Here is an 18163-nt window from a genome sequence, read left to right as displayed (position 1 = left end):
CCTACCGACAAATTGTGATTTTGGGAATACTTTGCGATCAATCGCAACCAATCGTCGCATTGTTCCGACCATGATTTGAATTCACTCGCGGTATGCGACAGAGAAAGCATTTCTCTCAAAGTTTTCACCGCACGTACCAGCACCTCCATGATTGTTTGCTTTCGTGGTCACCGTAATGTTTAACTTTATGTACCTTAGCAAGGTGTATGCAACTAATGAGTCGTTCTATTGAGATGTATTCTATTATATCACTCTCCTTCCTCGTGAAACACAGAACGTTTAGCTTGCAGTTTTTTGACTTTGTGCTTGAGACAACATATCGGTGTCGCGAAGATTCTACCGCGAATCTTTGCACGTGACTAAAACCTAATCTTCCACGAATACATTGCTGGAGTTTGGTAAAACTTTACCGCTATTCTTGAGAATTAATCCAAAAAGGAGCTCTTTTTCTTATGTGTACTGTTAAGTGCCAGAGCGATAGCGACGCGCGTGTGAGCCCTGCGAGTGGGTTGAATTCAAGAATTGAAGAACATACGATTATTCCTGTTTATTTCAATGGATCCAAAGATTGAGGATGGAGTAGAAATCGCAGACGACTCTGACGCGAAGTCAGATAGCTGCTGGGAATTGGTATCTCCCAATTAAGGGTAACCGTAGGATCAGTATCTCCCGGTAAAGGGTAACCGTTGGGAAGGTTAGGTAAGGATTGAATCGTATCGTTGGAATATAATACGCGTCGTGGATAAAACCTCGCAACTATTAATTCTAAACAAATAATAACTCGAGCGGTAAAGTTATTATGTTGTGAGGTCGTTACACTGGTTAGGATTGCTTATTCCAATGGTGGTTTAATAATGATTTAACAGACCTTTTAAGGTTAACAAATGATTATATATTCAAAACTGAATAATTCTAATAATACAATTGTACAGTGTCGTGTTGTCGCGGTTAGTGTATGAATTTAATTACCTAATTGTTGCACGGTGTTAACGCACTGGCGATGCGGGGGTCGAGAATGCTTCTATGCCGTAATAGATTTTGTACCGTCCTCGCGGATCTATATGGTTAATGTCGATCGAAAGGGATCTGAAGCCCGATCTCACTGAAGCGCAATTCTGAAGACGATCGACGTGACTTTACCAAGTAACTCTTTCGTACTAATCCCCCGAGTAACGAAAATCATGGGTTTATATACTCCTAGATATTGGTGGAGATACGTCAGTGATTCCCATATATGGAAATTTGGCGGTTGAGATTTTCGTTACTCAGAGGTGAACATCTGTGGGGCTTTAGAGAAAGTTTAGATAAAGGGTTACCCACGCAACGCGAGTTAAAAGATGATTATGAAAAAAGTATGGTACAGCTGCAGGGTGCACTTCGGTAAGACCAGACTCCACATTCCAAAGGGTAGATAAAATAAATGAACGCGAGCTTCGAAAAGAACGGGTGTGCATACGTAACAGTACATTATTTAAGACGAGGGAGTACAAATTTATATTCATTCTTTCGAGTATAGTATGTACTGGGGTATAAAGTTGGGTACTTTATGCTGTCCATGCGTTGGTAAACACGCAATTTACAAATAAACAGAGAGTTTATCTTCTCTTCTTCCCGCGATGCAACATGCAATATCTCCAATAAAACTACTGATTTGGTAATAAGATCGTAGAACAGATCGCGAGGTCTGTACACACAACCAGTTACGGAAGAAGAATTTTTTATAATTGAGTCTCCGTTTTTTTTGCGGATTATACAATACAGTAACATACTATCATCGTTGTAAACGCATTCAATGAGATGTCGTACTATCCTTTGATCTTTGTGTTCTAATTTCTCAACACCGTGTAGAAACAGCTTTGACAATGCAATTTTTTGCAGGGATGGTACTTTGAATTCACGCGACATGATTCTTCAAACTAATGAGTCGCATCATCGAGATGTATCCTATTATACCACTCTCCTTCTCTATGAGAGAGAGATGAAACGTTTAGTTTTTGATACACCTACAACTGAATATTATTTCTTTCTTGATAAGCGCGAATCACTGGCGGCAGATGCTGGTAACACAGAACGTTTAGCTTGCAGTTTTTTACTTTTTCCCTGAGACACCACATCGGTGTCTCAAATATTCCACCGCGAAAAAGCGCATTCCTTCACGTATGCCCTTGAAATAAAGTATCCTGTATCCATGGTTCGATCGCGAGTCGGTATGGATTTTTGATGATCTAATCTTCCGCGAATAATACATTTGCAAAGAATGCACTTCATCGAGTATGACATTAAGATGGTAAAACAGAACGTTTAGCTTGCAGTTTTTAAATTTGTCCTCGACTCGCGAAACTTCGCGAATCTTTGCACGTGTCTTTGAAATAGATCCATTAGCGCACTTTAAAGGGGTCTGAGCAGCCGATTAAATGGCGCCTCGAAAAGGTGTTCAATCAAAAGTGGGCGAAGGTAGGGCCTCATTAACTAATTAAAAAACACGAAGAGGGGCAGCCAATTAAAAAACACGAAGAGGTGGGAGGCAGCCAATTAAAAAAGAAAATGGCGCCTTGAAGGGGGTGGTCAATCAAAAGTGACGTCACACTCCCCGACCCACGAGGTCCCGCCCTTCGCTTCCCCCATCCACAAGGCCCCCCACAAGTCCCCGCCCCTCGCCCCCACAAGTCCCCGCCCCTCGCCCCCCGCAAGGTCCCGCCCCTCGCTTCACCTGTCCCCGCGCCCCCCTGAGATCCCGCTGTTCCAGAACCGGCATACCTTACCAACTCCTAGTGAACCCTTTTAAGTTATTAAAAGCAATGATGTAAATTACTCTCCAGAGCCCACTGAATTAACAGATCTGAATGAAGACTTTGATTGTCCACATTTAATAAAAATACGCGTACATTAATGCGACCCAATCCATATTACGCTCCAGAATTCACAAAACATTGTATGCGATTGTGTCGCTATTATGTTTTGTGGACAAACGTAATGTCTAAATACAGTAAGACAAATTATGCTATAACCATTCAGCAAGATCTGATTCATATTTCAATGAAATAAAAAACATTATATTGTGTGACGATAGTAAACCCCTTAGGATTGATAAATTTATCGTAAAGCATATTCGTTCAATTATAGCTACGTGTAAAATTGAACGTGCTGCTTATAATGCGATTTTAAATACAGATGAAACTTCATCAGAAATATCCAAAGGCATCGAAAGTTTAGATTGTTTTTCTTTTACGACAAATGTAGTAGAATTATCAGAAAATATAAGTGATGTTTCAGAACTTTCAAAGCAATATTTACAAGAAGAAGAAAATTGGCGCGGACAGAATAAAAGAAAGCCTAGTGAGCATGATAAAATGATTCCGCCTAAAAGAGTAAAATATTTACAGGCTTGTTCAAATGTAACTTTAATGCATAATCGTCTTTTACGCAAACGGAAGGATATGATAATACAAAATGGTAATTTACTTGCTCCTGTAAAAATAGAAAAAGTGAAAGTTCAAGTTATGAATACCTGCCCATTTGATTCACTTATGGAGCTAATAGTTAATGGATACTCGGATTATATTGCATATCAAACATGTGTGAAAGCAGAATTTTCCGATTCTGAATTTTTCCATTTAGTTACTGACTACGCACTAAATAATACTACAAGCAAATGGTACATTAAAAGAGCACTTTGCTTGTCTAAAGCTCTTGATAAACCACTGACAAATACATTGGATTGTTCATATAATATATCCAATTTAATTTTAAAGGTATTACATGATGTACCAAGTACAATAAATGAGTTCAACTGTAAGAAATGTAAAATTAGTTCTGTAGCATACGAAATTCAAGAAATACGAAAAGCGAGCGTACGAAACTTCTAGAACATAGAAGGTAGGCCGCTGCGCGGTGCGAGATGCGAGGCGCGGACAGCGAACTCGCGAACCTTCTCGCCTAACGACGCGACTGCTGACAACCGCGGCCGCGGATAGCAACGATGCGATATAAATTGAGGGCTCGTAGAGGCATTCGGCCTATTTGCCATTCCGGGAGAGAGGACGAGAAGTCTTTTCCTTGAATCCTTAACCATGGCTACAAATCTGGCGCCCAACGAGTTGGCCTCGAACTACGACACCTCCGGGACCCTCCAACTGTCCACTTCCCAGTTCTCCCAGATCCTGGAATCCATCCAACGGACCCAGCCGGTAGAAGAAGGAAGTTTTGCGAAATGCACAGCGCGTTTCGACGGAAACAGCAATCACGCAAAAGTTGTCGAAATCATTTCGACAATATCCATTTTCAAGGATATTGAATTCATTTCGGACGAGAATGCCCTTCGAGGACTGCCGTTACTTTTGGAAGGACATGCAACAACATGGTGGCGAGGCGTTCAACCTACCGTAAGGACATGGAAGGACGCGATTGATGCAATTCGCGCCACCTTCGCACCTCGACGACCAGCATATCAGATTTATATGGAGATATTTCGGCATTCTCAAGACGCGAAGACCGCAACCGACCTGTTCATCAGTAAGAAGAGAGCCATCCTCGCAGAACTCCCCGACCTTCCAGCGGAGAACATCCAGATAGACATGCTGTACGGCCTTCTGCGATTCCATCTACGGGAACGAATCCCACGGGAATCGGTTACCTCATTCGCGAACCTCGTGGGACGATCAAGAGAAATCGAAGCCCTGGAGATGGAGACCCTGCAGCATGTCCAGGAGCATCGACCCATAAAGAAGAGACAAATGGAGCAACAATGGAAGGAGCGATCGCGTTGCGGAATTTGTCGCAAGTTTGGACATACGACGTTGGAATGCAGGCATCGGACATTTTCCGCACCGATAAAACCGAATCCCACGGACTCCAGTACCCATCCACGACCACCCCTAAAATGTTATGGCTGTGAAAAGATCGGTTTTGTAAGAAATAAATGTCCAAATTGTAAAAACACGCCACCGACCGCCCAAGCTGCATTTTGTTCCATCGGTATCATGGCGATACCAAGACCTCGGCCGACCGTCACGGTGCAGGTCGCGGGAGAAAAAGGACACGCTTACCTCGACACGGGAGCAAAATGCTGCATCGCCAGCCGAAGCTTGTTCACCGTGTTGAGGAAGAAGGGACTGACATTTTCCAACGAACGACTCCAAATAGCCCTGGTAGATGGAAATCCACGGGTGCAAAACGTTCTAATTACGAAGATCGACGTAATCCTTGAGGAGCGAGTGGTGCCCACGCAGTTCATCGTCTTACCCAATAGCAAGGACGATCGAATGCTATTGGGTATAGTCTTCCTGGAGGACGCGGGAATCGTTATTAACACCCTACAACGAAGCTGGCACTTCATCGACAAACCCGACAAGGAGTACGATTTGCAGGGCGAAGTCGAGAAAGAGAACACCACTCCGGACATCACGATTGCACACCTAAAAACCACGGCTGCCTCAACTCCAGATGGACTGGAAGGTTATCTGGAGGAGATAGCAGAAGAATTTCCAGAACCACCACCTCTGCTAAGCCCTATCGGGAGTCCACGAAAAAGGAAACATGAACGGGAATGGGCCAACATCGATGTCCTTTTTGAGAAATGCCTACGAACGGCACGCATGGACATCGCAGCTGTCGACGTAAAGGCAATAAGGGAGGACGAGGCGCTGAACATCACGACTCAAGACAGAGGGAAGTTCCAGAGGTTGCTGAGAACGAACAGCGATCTTTTCGATGATGAAGGACCACCAACAGCAAAGGTGATTCACAGAATAAATACTGGAGACCACGCCCCGATTGCCGTACCACCTTACCGTTTACCATCTGCGAAGAGGGAGATGCTGCAGAAGGAGCTGAAGAAGATGTTGGAATACATCATTGAGGAATGCGAATCACCCTGGGCTGCTCCAGTCGTCTTGGTACCAAAGAAGAACGGAGACATCCGTGTGTGCGTTGATTACCGACGCCTAAACACTATTACGGTGAACGACTCCTATCCACTACCAAGACTCGATGATTTGCTTCATGCAGCGAAGGAAACCAACTACATGTCTGCCCTGGATTTACAGTCGGGATATTGGCAAATAGGTGTACGGCCCGAAGATCGGGACAAAACAGCATTTACCACTCCTTTTGGTATCTACAGGTTCAAACGCATGCCATTTGGATTGAAAACTGCACCAGCCACCTTCCAGCGATTAATGGACCGACTGAAGGCAAACCTGGGTTCGCGGAACGTTTTGGTGTATCTGGACGACTGCTGGTTCTGTCAGCAACTTTTGAAGAACATCTGGACGACCTGGAGGCCGTGTTTATCCAGCTTCGCAAAATCGGACAGCGAATGAACCGAGAGAAATGCCGTTTTTGCTGCCAAAATATAAAATACCTCGGACATGTCCTCACCTCTCAAGGAATACAACCAGACCCCGACAAGACGAAAGCCATACGAGTGATGAGACCACCTGCAAACCTAAAACAACTGATATCTTTTTTACAGACTTGTTTCTAGTACCGTCGATTTGTACCAAATTTCGCTAGTGTAGCGAAACTCACCCGTCTAACACGGAAGAAAGCCAACTGGGTATGGTCGGAGCAGCAACAACAAGCGTTCAACAACATAAAAGTGGCCCTCATCGACGCACCCATCCTGCAGACTGCCGACGAGACCAAGCCATATATACTTCGCACCGACGCCAACAACTACGCCATCGGAGCAGTTCTACTCCAGGGGGAGAAGCAGGGCGAGCATCCGGTGGAATATGCTAGCAGATTACTATCTCCAGCCGAAAGGAACTATTCCACTACAGAAAGAGAGGCTCTCGCCGTGGTTTGGGCAGTAGGCAAGTTTCGTGGTTACATCGAGGGTGCTGACGTCACCATTGCATCGGACCATCAACCTCTGAGATGGTTAATGACGTTGAAATCACCAAGCGGGCGACTGGCGCGATGGGCACTACTTCTATAACCATATTGCCCGAAAATCCAGTACATTCCGGGTCGCTACAACGTGGTTGCAGACATGCTTTCAGGACTCCCAACAGAACCATGGGATAAAGAAGAAAGGGCAGATATTTGCCCCATCGTGGTAGACTTGCCTAATCGTGGACCCATCGTCACAAGAGAAGAACAACTTAAAGACGACGACCCGAAATCCATCATTGAGGTCTTGGAATCCACCACCGATGATGACGAATTGAATCGATGGACAACACGGGGATATCTGCTGGACCAAGGGGTACTATATCAGTACGCTCCCAATGCAGATTCCGAAGAAGCTTAACATGAGAGGAGAGATATTTTAAAATCGTACCACGGTGATCCTACAGCGGGGCATTACGGAATCCAACACACGTTACACCGAATCATTCAACGGTACTTCTGGCCTGGGATGACCAGAGAAATTTCGGAGTACGTACGTTCCTGTATTGAATGCCAACGCTACAAAGTCAGTAATCTGAAACCAGCAGGATTGCTTCAAACACCTGTGATGCAACGAAGATTTGAGGTAATAGCTGTGGACCTCTTTGAACCACTACCTGCCACAAAGAGGGATAACCATTGGATACTGATAATCGAGGACACCGCTTCTAGGTGGGTGGAAATATTTCCACTTTAACAGGCAACAGCAGAAGCCTGTGCACAAGTCCTAATCAATGAAATTTTGTTACGATTTGGTGTACCCCGCAGGATCATCAGCGACAACGGGACTCAATTCGTGGGAGGGGTGATGCAGCAGGTCGCCCACTGCCTGGGAATTCAGCAAACGTTCACCCCTGTCTATCATCCAGAGGCGAATCCCGTGGAAAGGAAGAACCGAGACCTCAAGGTTCAGCTTGAGATCTACGTCAGAGGTGACCACGCTGCATGGGACGAGCAACTTCCCGCTATTCGCTTTGCCATGAATTCGGCAAAATGCGAATCCACTGGGTATTCGGCCGTATACCTCACATTTGGACGAGAATTACGCACCCCAGACGACACCAATCGTGACCTCAGACAGATTGTCGAGGAGGAAAACTTCCTACCGGAGGTCACCCCAAAGCTGCTCGCATTAGCTGATACCTTGCGAGTAGCTCATCAGACACAGGAGGAACGACAGATCCGATGGAAGCAGTATGCAGATCAACGACGACGCGAGGGAGTGTACCAACCAGGTGATCTCGTTTGGGTTAACACCCACACAATCAGCAGACGGGAGCAGCGGTACCCATCGAAACTCGCACCGAGGAGGGATAGACCGTACGTCGTAAAGCAGCGCAAAGGTGCCCGCAGTTACAAGCTGCAAACCGGCCAGAGAGGCCGAACCTGTGGTCATCGGGCTGTATCATACTTCAGCACTGAGCCCTTATACTGGAGAATGGCCACCTGTGCCGGTGGTACCGATCCGCAGACGAGGACGACCCCGAAAGAGGAAGGCGGAAGAAGAAGAAGCCGGACCTAGTTCCAGGGGCGACTTCAACCAATAGAGCTCTGGACCACTCGTCGGGACGACTTCCTGTCCAGAGGGGGAGACTGTAGCATACGAAATTCAAGAAATACGAAAAGCGAGCGTACGAAACTTCTAGAACATAGGAGGGAGGCCACCGCGCGGTGCAAAACACGAGGCACGGACCGCGAACTCGCGAACCTTCTCGCCTAACGACGCGACTGCTGACAACCGCGGCCGCGGATAGCAACGATGCGATATAAATTGAGGGCTCGTAGAGGCATTCGGCCTATTTGCCATTCCGGGAGAGAGGACGAGAAGTCTTTTCCTTGAATCTTTAACCATGGCTACAGTTCCAAAATTATTAAACCAGTGCTCCAAATAGAATCACAGCCGATATTAACTGAAAGATTAAAAATTGGTTTAGACCAAAGTCTTAATAAATATTTTTCAATAAAAAAGAAGAAAATTTATTGTCATTCCTACAAGAGTTATGGATACGAATCTAGAAAACCGGGTCCACATCTATTAATTGATACAGAATATCCTTTCGTCAGTATACCTCAAATAGATCTCGAATTTTCATCTGAAATACCTCTATCTGAAATACCATACTCAATTATGATAAAAAAATGTTAAATATGATTTAATAGGTATCGTACATTTTATTCCACCGCAAATAAAAAATGGCATTGGCCATTACACTGCTTTTTGCAAAACAGTAACTGGATCATGGAAGGAACATAATGATCTGAAATTTAAAGTAGATATAATTCCAAATGAATCTCTATCAAACAAGCTAGTTCGGCCAGCAATTATAGGGTATGTCAAAGTATCAAATTAAAGTGAGAGATACCTAATAACCTCACACAAAATATATAAGTCAAATAAATGAAAAATGTAAAAAAGAATGTATGTTGTATTACAAAATTAATAAAAATTTTTAAAATAAGTACAAAAAAAATACACAGATATATACATATATATACGCGCATATAAGCACAAGAGGTGTAAATCCGACCGAGCAACATCCATGTTCTACACATTGGGTAAGGCAAATGCGGCTATGTGAACCTGGCACCCGATTTTCAAAAAGTTAACTTTATTATTTATTTCCTGTGATTCAGAATCGAGATATTTTGTTTGAAATACATATATATTAGATGTAAAAGGTTTCATCGAGATTGGTGCAATCCTTGCAGAGTTGCCCTAATGAATAGGATTTTACAACAACAATAGTTACTATCTATATAAAAGAACCGGTGTTGTCTGCGAAGGATCCCTCCTTTCCCTGTGCCGCACAATGGGTGAAAGTAACGAAATCTGTATCAAAATCATACAATTTTTGACAGAAATGGAATAGAGCGATCAAAGCTGAAACTTTACAGATTGGGAGGAAAAATATAGACAAAGTGATGTGGACAATATTTGAACTTCAAAATGTCAATTAAACTTACAATTTTTCAACAAAATTTTGATTTTTCCATTACTATGCGTGGTCGAACTTTTTTATAACATATTACACATCATTTCTTATAGATTTTGACATACCGAATTCAAATTTGATCGCAAAATTTGTCTAGCATTTCAGGAATGTGAAGACAGAGTGATTTAAATTAAAAAATCGATCAAAATAGTGATTTTTCCGTTCAAATGTTTTAATGAATTATTGTTCCTTTAATTTCCTTGAGTTCTTTTTATACATCTGCATTTTTCATAAATATAATTATAACGTTTCTCTAATAAAAAATATTCTGTTATATAAACAAACAAAAATTTGTCCATTAGTTAATAGAGTCTTTCAATAGTTCTATATTTCTTACAAATTCTTCACCTAAAGACACGAAATTTCCCGTGGAGATAATTGAAATACTCCAACCTGGTGTCGCGCGACACTTCAACGCAACCATATCGATTACTTGGTTATTCGAATCGGCATTCTGTGTCAAGGTAATCGCTATTTTTTAAACAAAACCATAGAATTTATTTGGCAAATTATAAAAGCTGACGTTCAGATGAATTAACTGACCTGCAATACTTGGTCATTTGTTGGGGAGGATGGGGAGGGGGAAATAACAAGGGAGGAGGTGTAGGCAGTAATAAAAAAGTTGATGGAGGGAAAAGCTACAGGAGGGGATGGGATACCGAATGAGGTATCGGAATATGGAGGGGATGCGATAAGGAAGGGATTATGGGAGTTGTGTAACAGGGTATGTAGAGAGGAGGGCTGGCCACAAGACTGGACGGAAGGGGTGGTAGTGTCCATAGCAAAGAAGGGCAATGGGGAAAAGGTGGAGGATTATAGGGGAGTGACGCTGACTCAGACAGCATATAAAAATGCGGCAGTTCTGGCTGAAAGGCTGAGGAAAGAGATAGAGGAAAGAGGGATACTTCCGCCGAATCAAACAGGTTTTAGAAAAGGAGTGGGAACTATGGACAATATTTACGTACTTAACTATCTGATTAACAGACAGATAGCGAGAAAGGGAGGAAAGATGTTGATATTGTTTGTGGACATGAAGGCAGCGTTTGATTCAGTGACAGAGAAGTTTACTTTGTATGTATATGAACGGCAAGTACAAGGTTCAAATATATGTTTATTCCTCGACGACTGACGAGCTACTGTCTTTATTCCTGTAACTTACAATACTTTTACGTACACTAGCGCTAGCCACGTATGTGGCTACTTACACGTACATTCACCACACGTACACTACATCCTTCGCCTTTTTAATGTACATGCAGTATATATATGTGTGTGTATTACAATACAGTTACGCTAACCAGTGTCGTTGTAACGCTCTACTGATTTCCTTACTCTAATAGATTTTCTCGTACCCAGTTCTTCTTTAGGTTCTTGCGCGTTTGTTCCTCCGTTCCGTTTGTTTACATTTTTATTCTTAAAACTAGTCTCCTTCCATATTCTCATCTGATCGTAATGTCGTTTGTGCTCCCCCCCGTCTTTAAAACTCACCATACAACTTCGAGGAGATAAGTTTCGTATAATTGTGACATTTTCGGGCGGTATTTTTGAAAATCTTTGGCCATAACTATGTCGTTTTGTTGGAATTTTTTGTTGCGATTTCCTATAAAATTTTTGATTTGGTCTTCTTGTTTTAATTCGATAATTTTTTTACTGTCCGGGCGTAGTATATCCAAAGTTCTTCGAAATTCCCTACCCATTAACAATTTTGCCGGTGTTTCGTTTGTAATTGTGTTTTGTAGTTCGGTAATTGAACAAAAATCTACGTATGGCGGTTTGTATATCGATATTTGAACTATTCATAATGGCTTTTATTTTACGTTTAAATATTTTTACGAAATTTTCCGCTGCGCCGTTAGTAGCCGGGTGTTTTGGTGCCGCGAGTGTATGTTTAGTTCCTATGCTTTTCAAAAAAGATTTGAATTCACCACTTGTGAATTGGGTTCCCGAATCTGTTATTACGTGATGCGGTAGACCATGCTTCAAAAACGTATCTTTGAATAATTTAATTGTGTGCTCTGGTGACATATTTTTTACTATATATATTTCCGGCCATTTTGAAAAGGCATCTAAAATTAATAGAAATGTGTGTCCTAAAAAAAGCCCTGGAAAGTCTGCATGAATCCTATGCCAAGGCTGTGCTGGGTACAGCCACGGAAAAAGTGTCATTCTTCTTGGACTATCGTTTACTTCGATACAATATTTGCCTGTTTTAACTCGTTCTTCAATATGACTATCAATTTTCGGCCACCAAACGACTGACCTTGCCATACTTTTCATTCGAACTACGCCAAAGTGCATCCTACTTGGTATTATTACTCTTTGGCCCCACATTAAACATTCTTTTTCTGTACTTAATTCGTCACGCCGTAATGCATAAGGTTTAAATTCTTCTGACCACGCATTCATTTTGCGCTCTGGTCATCCATTGGTTACCATTCGTTTTATAAGCGATAATACTTTATCCTTACTAGTTTCGCGAGCTACGGCTTTATAATCTAAACATGTAATTTTGCTTTGAATGGCATAATGTAAGTGACTGTAGCTTGACACTGAATCTAAAATTTCATTTTGTTCAGCATAATTTATTGGTAATCTTAACAGGGTATCTGCGACTATATTATCTTTAGTTCCTATACATTCTACTTTATAATTGAAAGCTGATAAGAAGTATGACCAATTCTGTAATCTACTTGCAGCCATTTTTGGTATTCTTTTTTCAGAAGAAAAAATTTGCGATAAAGGTTTATTATCTATTCGTAAAATGAATTCTCGAGCATAAAGATAGTCGTAAAACTTTGTTATGCCAAAAATAACAGCCGCAGCTTCTCTGTCAATTTGCGAGTATTTTGCTTGCGCCTTTGTTAATTTTTGCGAAGCGAACGCTACAGGCTTTTCCCCGTCGGAATACGGTTGGCTTATCCACGCACCTAACCCTAAGAGCTCTTTCACACGACGATACGCGTATGCAGGATACCGATGGTACACATAATGTTATGGAAGCGTTCAGATGGCGATTCTCGCGAGATACAGTATCGCGATACTGATTTTCGGTATCCGCGGTTGGTCGGCCGCCGGCAACTTTTTCTGCGTCGGGGCGGCCGACGAAACATTGAAATAGATGCAAGCATTCACACGACGCTGTGCAATATCGTCGAATTCGTTCACCTTCCTCATAAAAAAATTTTAGACATAATCATTGCTTGAATAAACTCGCCCTTTTTGAGTGGAGTTTGTCTTCAATTAAATACGCGAAGTAGAGATGCCGATATGCTCCCGAAGCTTTGTTCGCGTACGCGAGAATGTTCAAAGAATAACCATCTAAGTTCCCACACCACAAAGCATATATTTACAACTCTTAATTTAAGTACAGATATTTACAAAACTTATGCACTATTTAGAACTATTTACAAAAGTCAGCTAAGTTAGGCGAAGCGAAGCGAAGAAAACCGAAGCGCACGTGGTTCGATTTAGCTTTAAAGGCGAAGACTTTAAGCGAGCGTGCTACACGTAAGCGTTGCCGACAAAAGACTAATTAGCCGGGCGCTCGCACGGAGATTCCCGATTCCTGGAATCTTCTAGAATTCTTTTGTTCGGTGTCACCCGTCTCTCCCCCCAGCTACTCCGGCGCTCCGTTGGCCAGCCGGATCTCATCCATTATTCCAGAACGGTTTTCACTAACTAAGAACGCGTGTTTCTCAAACGAGAAGATATGTTTAACTGAAAAACAAATGATCAACGCCGAGCTACGAAATTAGTTGGATACAGTATCGCATAAGTATCTTGCTAGCAGATACGTATCGCATATGCGTATTACGATACGCGTATCGTCGTGTGAAAGAGCTCTAATGGCGAAGCGTCGCATCTCAAAATCAATGGTAACTCAGAATTGTAATTAATAACTATTTGTTTTAACTTACATTTTATTTCTGTAAACGCTTTTTCACAATCAATGTTCCAATTAAAATGTTCAGAATTCATACACTTATATAACGCTGCTAGAGTTTCTACCCTGTTTTTAAATAATCGACCATAATAATTTACTTTACCTAATAATAATTGCACATCTTTGTGATTTTCAGGCTTTTTCATTTTGTTGCGGCGGCGTGAAGATGCCGCAATATTGCGAAGTTGCTGCGACGTTTTGAAGTTTGTTCCGAAGAGCGAGCGGAAGCGGATCATCGGGATGTTCCGGTTTCCAAGTGAACCGGCAACTTTCAAATAAGCAGAACGTCGCTAGTCTTACTGTCGTACAGACGTGTTTACTAAACGAGTTATTGTTAAAGTTAATAAACGTTTTGAGTTGTTGTTCCTTTTATAAAAGACGTGTTAGTTATTTAAAATGACTACTCCTCGATGCGGCACCACCCCCCGGCGCAACATTGGTGTCAGAAGTGGGATGGCAACACGTTCTTCTGCCGGGAAAGAGGCTCCTGCGTCGTTGGAAGGGCTGTTCCAGAGTCTGCAGCAGAGCATCTCTTCGCAGTTCCAAGAGCAACAGAGGATGTTCGACTCCAGGTGGGAGCAGGAACGAGTGAGGGCCTAAGAGAGACAGGCTGCAGAGAGGACAGATACTTCAACGAGGGAAGCTGCCTTTGAGGGAAGAATTGGTACCACGAGAGTCAATACCAGGTGCTATCTTCCAATTTTACACAGTTGTTAGAAAAATTATCGGAGACTCAGTCCCGTGAAAGAGAACACGAGCCTATACCTTCTACCAGGCTCGTGGACCCTTCAACTTTACAACCGGTACCTCAGGGACAGAATAGAGAAAATCGTAATGTTTCTGATTTGGGTTACACTCTGAAACCCTCGGTTTCGACGAAGGATCGGACTGGGAAGAATATAAAGTTCAATTCGAAACAATTTCGCGAGCGAATCATTGGGATGGACCAAAGAGAGCTTTGGCTTTGGTTTCATCGTTGGAGGGACCGGCACGAAGTGTTTTAACTGCTCTACCTGCTGACAAACGTTACGATTACGAGTCGTTAATTTCGGCTTTAGAATTCCGATATGGAATTAAAAATTTTGCCAATCTGAATTATGTAAAGTTCCAAAATTACAAGCAACAGAGAGGGCAGTCTATTTCTGAATTGGCCACTGTTTCCTATTTTTTGGTCCTATTGGTCCTGAAGAAGGTGGCTTCGCGTGAGATTAACTCCACCATGAAGCGTCCTCAGGTGAGCTTTCTTAACAAGGAGGACAGCCAAGTGTGACTGCCTCCCAATAATTATGGGATGTCGCTGATCTGTCGTGAGTGGAGCGTTCTGCAACCTGCCGCCTACCCGTAGAAGCCCCGACCGATTCAGAAATGGATTTAACGCTGCGAAGGAAGACGACTTGCTAACTGAGTTTCCTTTTAAAAGATTAAACCTTTCTTGAGCAAAGGTCTCCTCCTAACTCAGCCTACATACACCGATTTTCGCGTCATTTAACTCCTCCACCCCAAGAGCTCCAGTTTTCTTAATTCGAGGGTGTCGAGTATTGAAAGCGAAGCGAACGATGTATGCCGTTACTAGGATGAGTCTCGAAAATGATGAAAATCGACCCAGGTAAGAGTTTGTCTCTAGTTGGTTTACAGGATGAACAGTCACCAAAACTCGAGAGTCAGGGATCTCCTTGGTTCCAGAATCTAACGATGAGCGAGGCCACTCAGAAGACGATTTTCTTAACCAAGTGGGTCCATGCTCCCACAAGGAAAATGTTTCAAGAACATCGAAAGGAACTCCTCTCGTGGCTAAATCGGCAGGATTATCTGATTATCTGATTATCCTATGAGCGACAAACGGTTTCCATTAAGATGGGTGTTCTTGCAGCCAAGTGAGAGACAACTTGCTTCAAACCTAAGCCATCCCTTATTGAGATTAGCAAGCGCGCGAGCAGCAAGGCTCCGCATAACTCTAAGCGTGTCGCTGTGAGTATCCCACAGCAAGCCCAACGCAGAGTGCGTCTCGGACTCTTTCAATAATTTCTTTCCTGGGTTTGTACACAGTGGCAGTGATGGATCACTGGAGGCCCATTTATCCAACGAAAAACCACCAGTCTCCAGGATGTTGACCAGCTGCGTCGCGACTGATAACATTTGGTCAGAAGAGTCTGCCCCGGCGAGAAGGTCGTCGACGTAGCTGTGTTGACGAAGAACTTCAGCGCCCAACGGAAAACGAGATTGCTCGTCTGTGGCCAGCTGTTTAAGGACTCGTAGGGCGAGGTACGGAGCAGGAGCGGTGCCGTAAGTCACCGTCGTTAAGCGATACTCAGCTACCAAGGTGTCAGGATTTTCCCTCCAAAGAATGCGTTGCCAATCGCAATCTTCAGGTTGTATACGAATTTGTCGGAACATCTTTACGATGTTTGCCGAAAAGGCGAACCTGAAGAGCCTCCACCTGGTAATAATCAACCAGAGATCTGACTGAAGTTTCGACCCAGTGTGGAGGAGGTCATTCAAAGAAACTCCTGACGGCGTAACACTAGAGACATTGAAAACTACTCTCAGCTTAGCTTGACCATCCGTATTTTTCCAGACCGAATGGTGAGGTAGGTACTAACCTTGGTCCTCCACCTGATGCGACACCGCCTCCATATGACCTAAAGAGGCATATTCAGTCATGAAAGAGGAATAGTGATCCCTCAAGACCAGATCCCGAACTAGACGACGCTCAACACTAAGCAGAACGCGAAGAGCGATGGGTCTGGATTGGCACAAGGTAAGTCTTTGTTCGGATCTGAAAGGGAGACGCACAATGTATCTTCCCGACGAATCGCGAGAATGAGATTGAACAAAAGACTGGTCGCAGCACAATTCTTCCGGAGTGAGAGGAGATGGACCCGATGGCACCTCTTCCAGTTTCCAAAACCGTTTAAGGTCCAGCTGAACCTGGTTATCCTGACGAACGAGCAAGACAGTGCGAGACGAACTATCTATGAAAGAGGAAGCCTTGGACCCGATTGGGCCAAGAAGTACCCAGCCAAATGGAGTACTCACAGCGACAGGCGAACCGGGAGGACCTACGCGCCTTTCCTGGAAAAGTTGACCACAGACATCAGCGCCAAGTAAGAGATCCACCCTAGAAGGCGTTCGAAAATCCTTATCAGCTTATGGTAACCCTTCTATGTATGCCCAATTCTCAACAGTTACTGCCTGCGATGGAGTCGGAGCAATCAGACTTTTAGAAACAAGTGCGTCAAGGGCTACCTGAAAAGAGCCCGACTGGAACACCCTGATAGACTGTAAGCGGTACATGCACCGAGCGACATTGGGCGATATTGGGCAGCAATATTGGGCAGCTCGCTCTGAGATGAACGAAGACTCCGACCCTGAATCGATAAGAGGTCTTACCTGGAGAGATCTTCCATCAAAGGATTCCAAACGGACTTGAGCCGTTGCGAGAAGGACTACTCGTTTGACGCAAACCGAATAAGAAGCGGTGGCAGAAGACGAGCTAGCCGTAGGAGAAGCAGTGAAGGAAGAATCTCGATCGTGAGTACTACTCCCCTTCATGGCATCATGAAGCGTTGTGTGATGTTTGGAGCTGCAAACGAGACAACGATGAACGGACGGACAATCTGAGGTATTATGTCCTAAATATAAGCAACACAGACAGACTTTCAACTTAAACACTAGCGACTTTCGTTCGACGGCAGGAAGTTTTTTAAATTTAGGACAATGCGTGAGAGTATGAGCGTGTTTACAATGCGGGCACTGACGGTTGTACTTATCTTTTGTAGAATTCTCGGAAACCTTCACGGCCAAGGTCGAGCGAGGAGACGATGACGCCGAAGGACTCCTTGCCCTTGGAAGAGGTAGGCGCTTCGGGCTGCTGAGCGTTGGTTAAGGCGTGAATCCGATTTTCCAAAAATTCTTCCAGATGGGAGAACTTTGGAACTTCCGTGGGATTCGGCAAGGCAAGCTCCCAAGTCAGTCGAGTGGCGTTATCCAGCTTCTCGGTAAGAAGGAAGGTGAACCATTCGTCCCAATGCTCCACTGATTTACCAAGGGCGGCGAGCGATTCGGTCGTTTAGCGGAATTCATCCAACACCCGTTTAAGTTCCGCTGGCTGGCCCTTGGAGATAGGCGGGCAATTAATCAGGTGACGCATATACGCCGTTGACAAGAGACGTGGCCAACGAAGCCCAGGCGCCGTTATAACCCGCCTCCGTCACCGGGGTCCTCAGCATCGCCGCTGCCTCACCAGTTAGACAGGACTTCAAATACTGGAGCTTCTTCGCTTTCGAAAGACGAGGTACGTCGTGGATGAGCATCTTAAACTGGTCCCGAAAAC

The 18163-nt window shown here is 43.8% G+C and overlaps 1 protein-coding gene and 1 long non-coding RNA gene across 2 annotated transcripts; both read left to right on the top strand.

The window, feature by feature from the left end:
• The first annotated feature begins 7363 nt into the window (after positions 1–7363).
• LOC128873557 (uncharacterized) lies at positions 7364–8416 on the top strand. Its single transcript, XM_054117193.1, has 2 exons — positions 7364–7566; positions 7663–8416. The coding sequence occupies exons 1-2, from the start codon at positions 7364–7366 to the stop codon at positions 8414–8416; spliced, it is 957 nt and encodes a 318-aa protein (XP_053973168.1).
• A 6248-nt stretch (positions 8417–14664) lies between these two features.
• On the top strand, positions 14665–17433 carry LOC128874270 (uncharacterized). Its single transcript, XR_008456620.1, has 6 exons — positions 14665–15436; positions 15514–15798; positions 15877–16092; positions 16406–16588; positions 16679–16934; positions 17016–17433. It is a non-coding gene; the product is annotated as an uncharacterized LOC128874270 (long non-coding RNA).
• The last annotated feature ends 730 nt before the right edge of the window (positions 17434–18163 follow it).

Source organism: Hylaeus volcanicus, chromosome 3, assembly GCF_026283585.1.
Source record: "Hylaeus volcanicus isolate JK05 chromosome 3, UHH_iyHylVolc1.0_haploid, whole genome shotgun sequence".
NCBI classification, from domain to species: domain Eukaryota; kingdom Metazoa; phylum Arthropoda; class Insecta; order Hymenoptera; family Colletidae; genus Hylaeus; species Hylaeus volcanicus.
The sequence above is the reverse complement of the archived record's forward strand: the minus strand, read 5'-3'. Positions and strand labels throughout refer to the sequence as shown.

Excerpts from the sequence above, each read along its gene's own strand:
- LOC128873557 (XM_054117193.1), top strand. The coding sequence starts at position 7,364 with ATGACCAGAGAAATTTCGGAGTACGTACGTTCCTGTATTGAATGCCAA. Across the intron at positions 7,567-7,662 it reads ATCGAGGACACCGCTTCTAG|GATCATCAGCGACAACGGGA; the intron begins GTGGGTGGAAAT and ends TGTACCCCGCAG.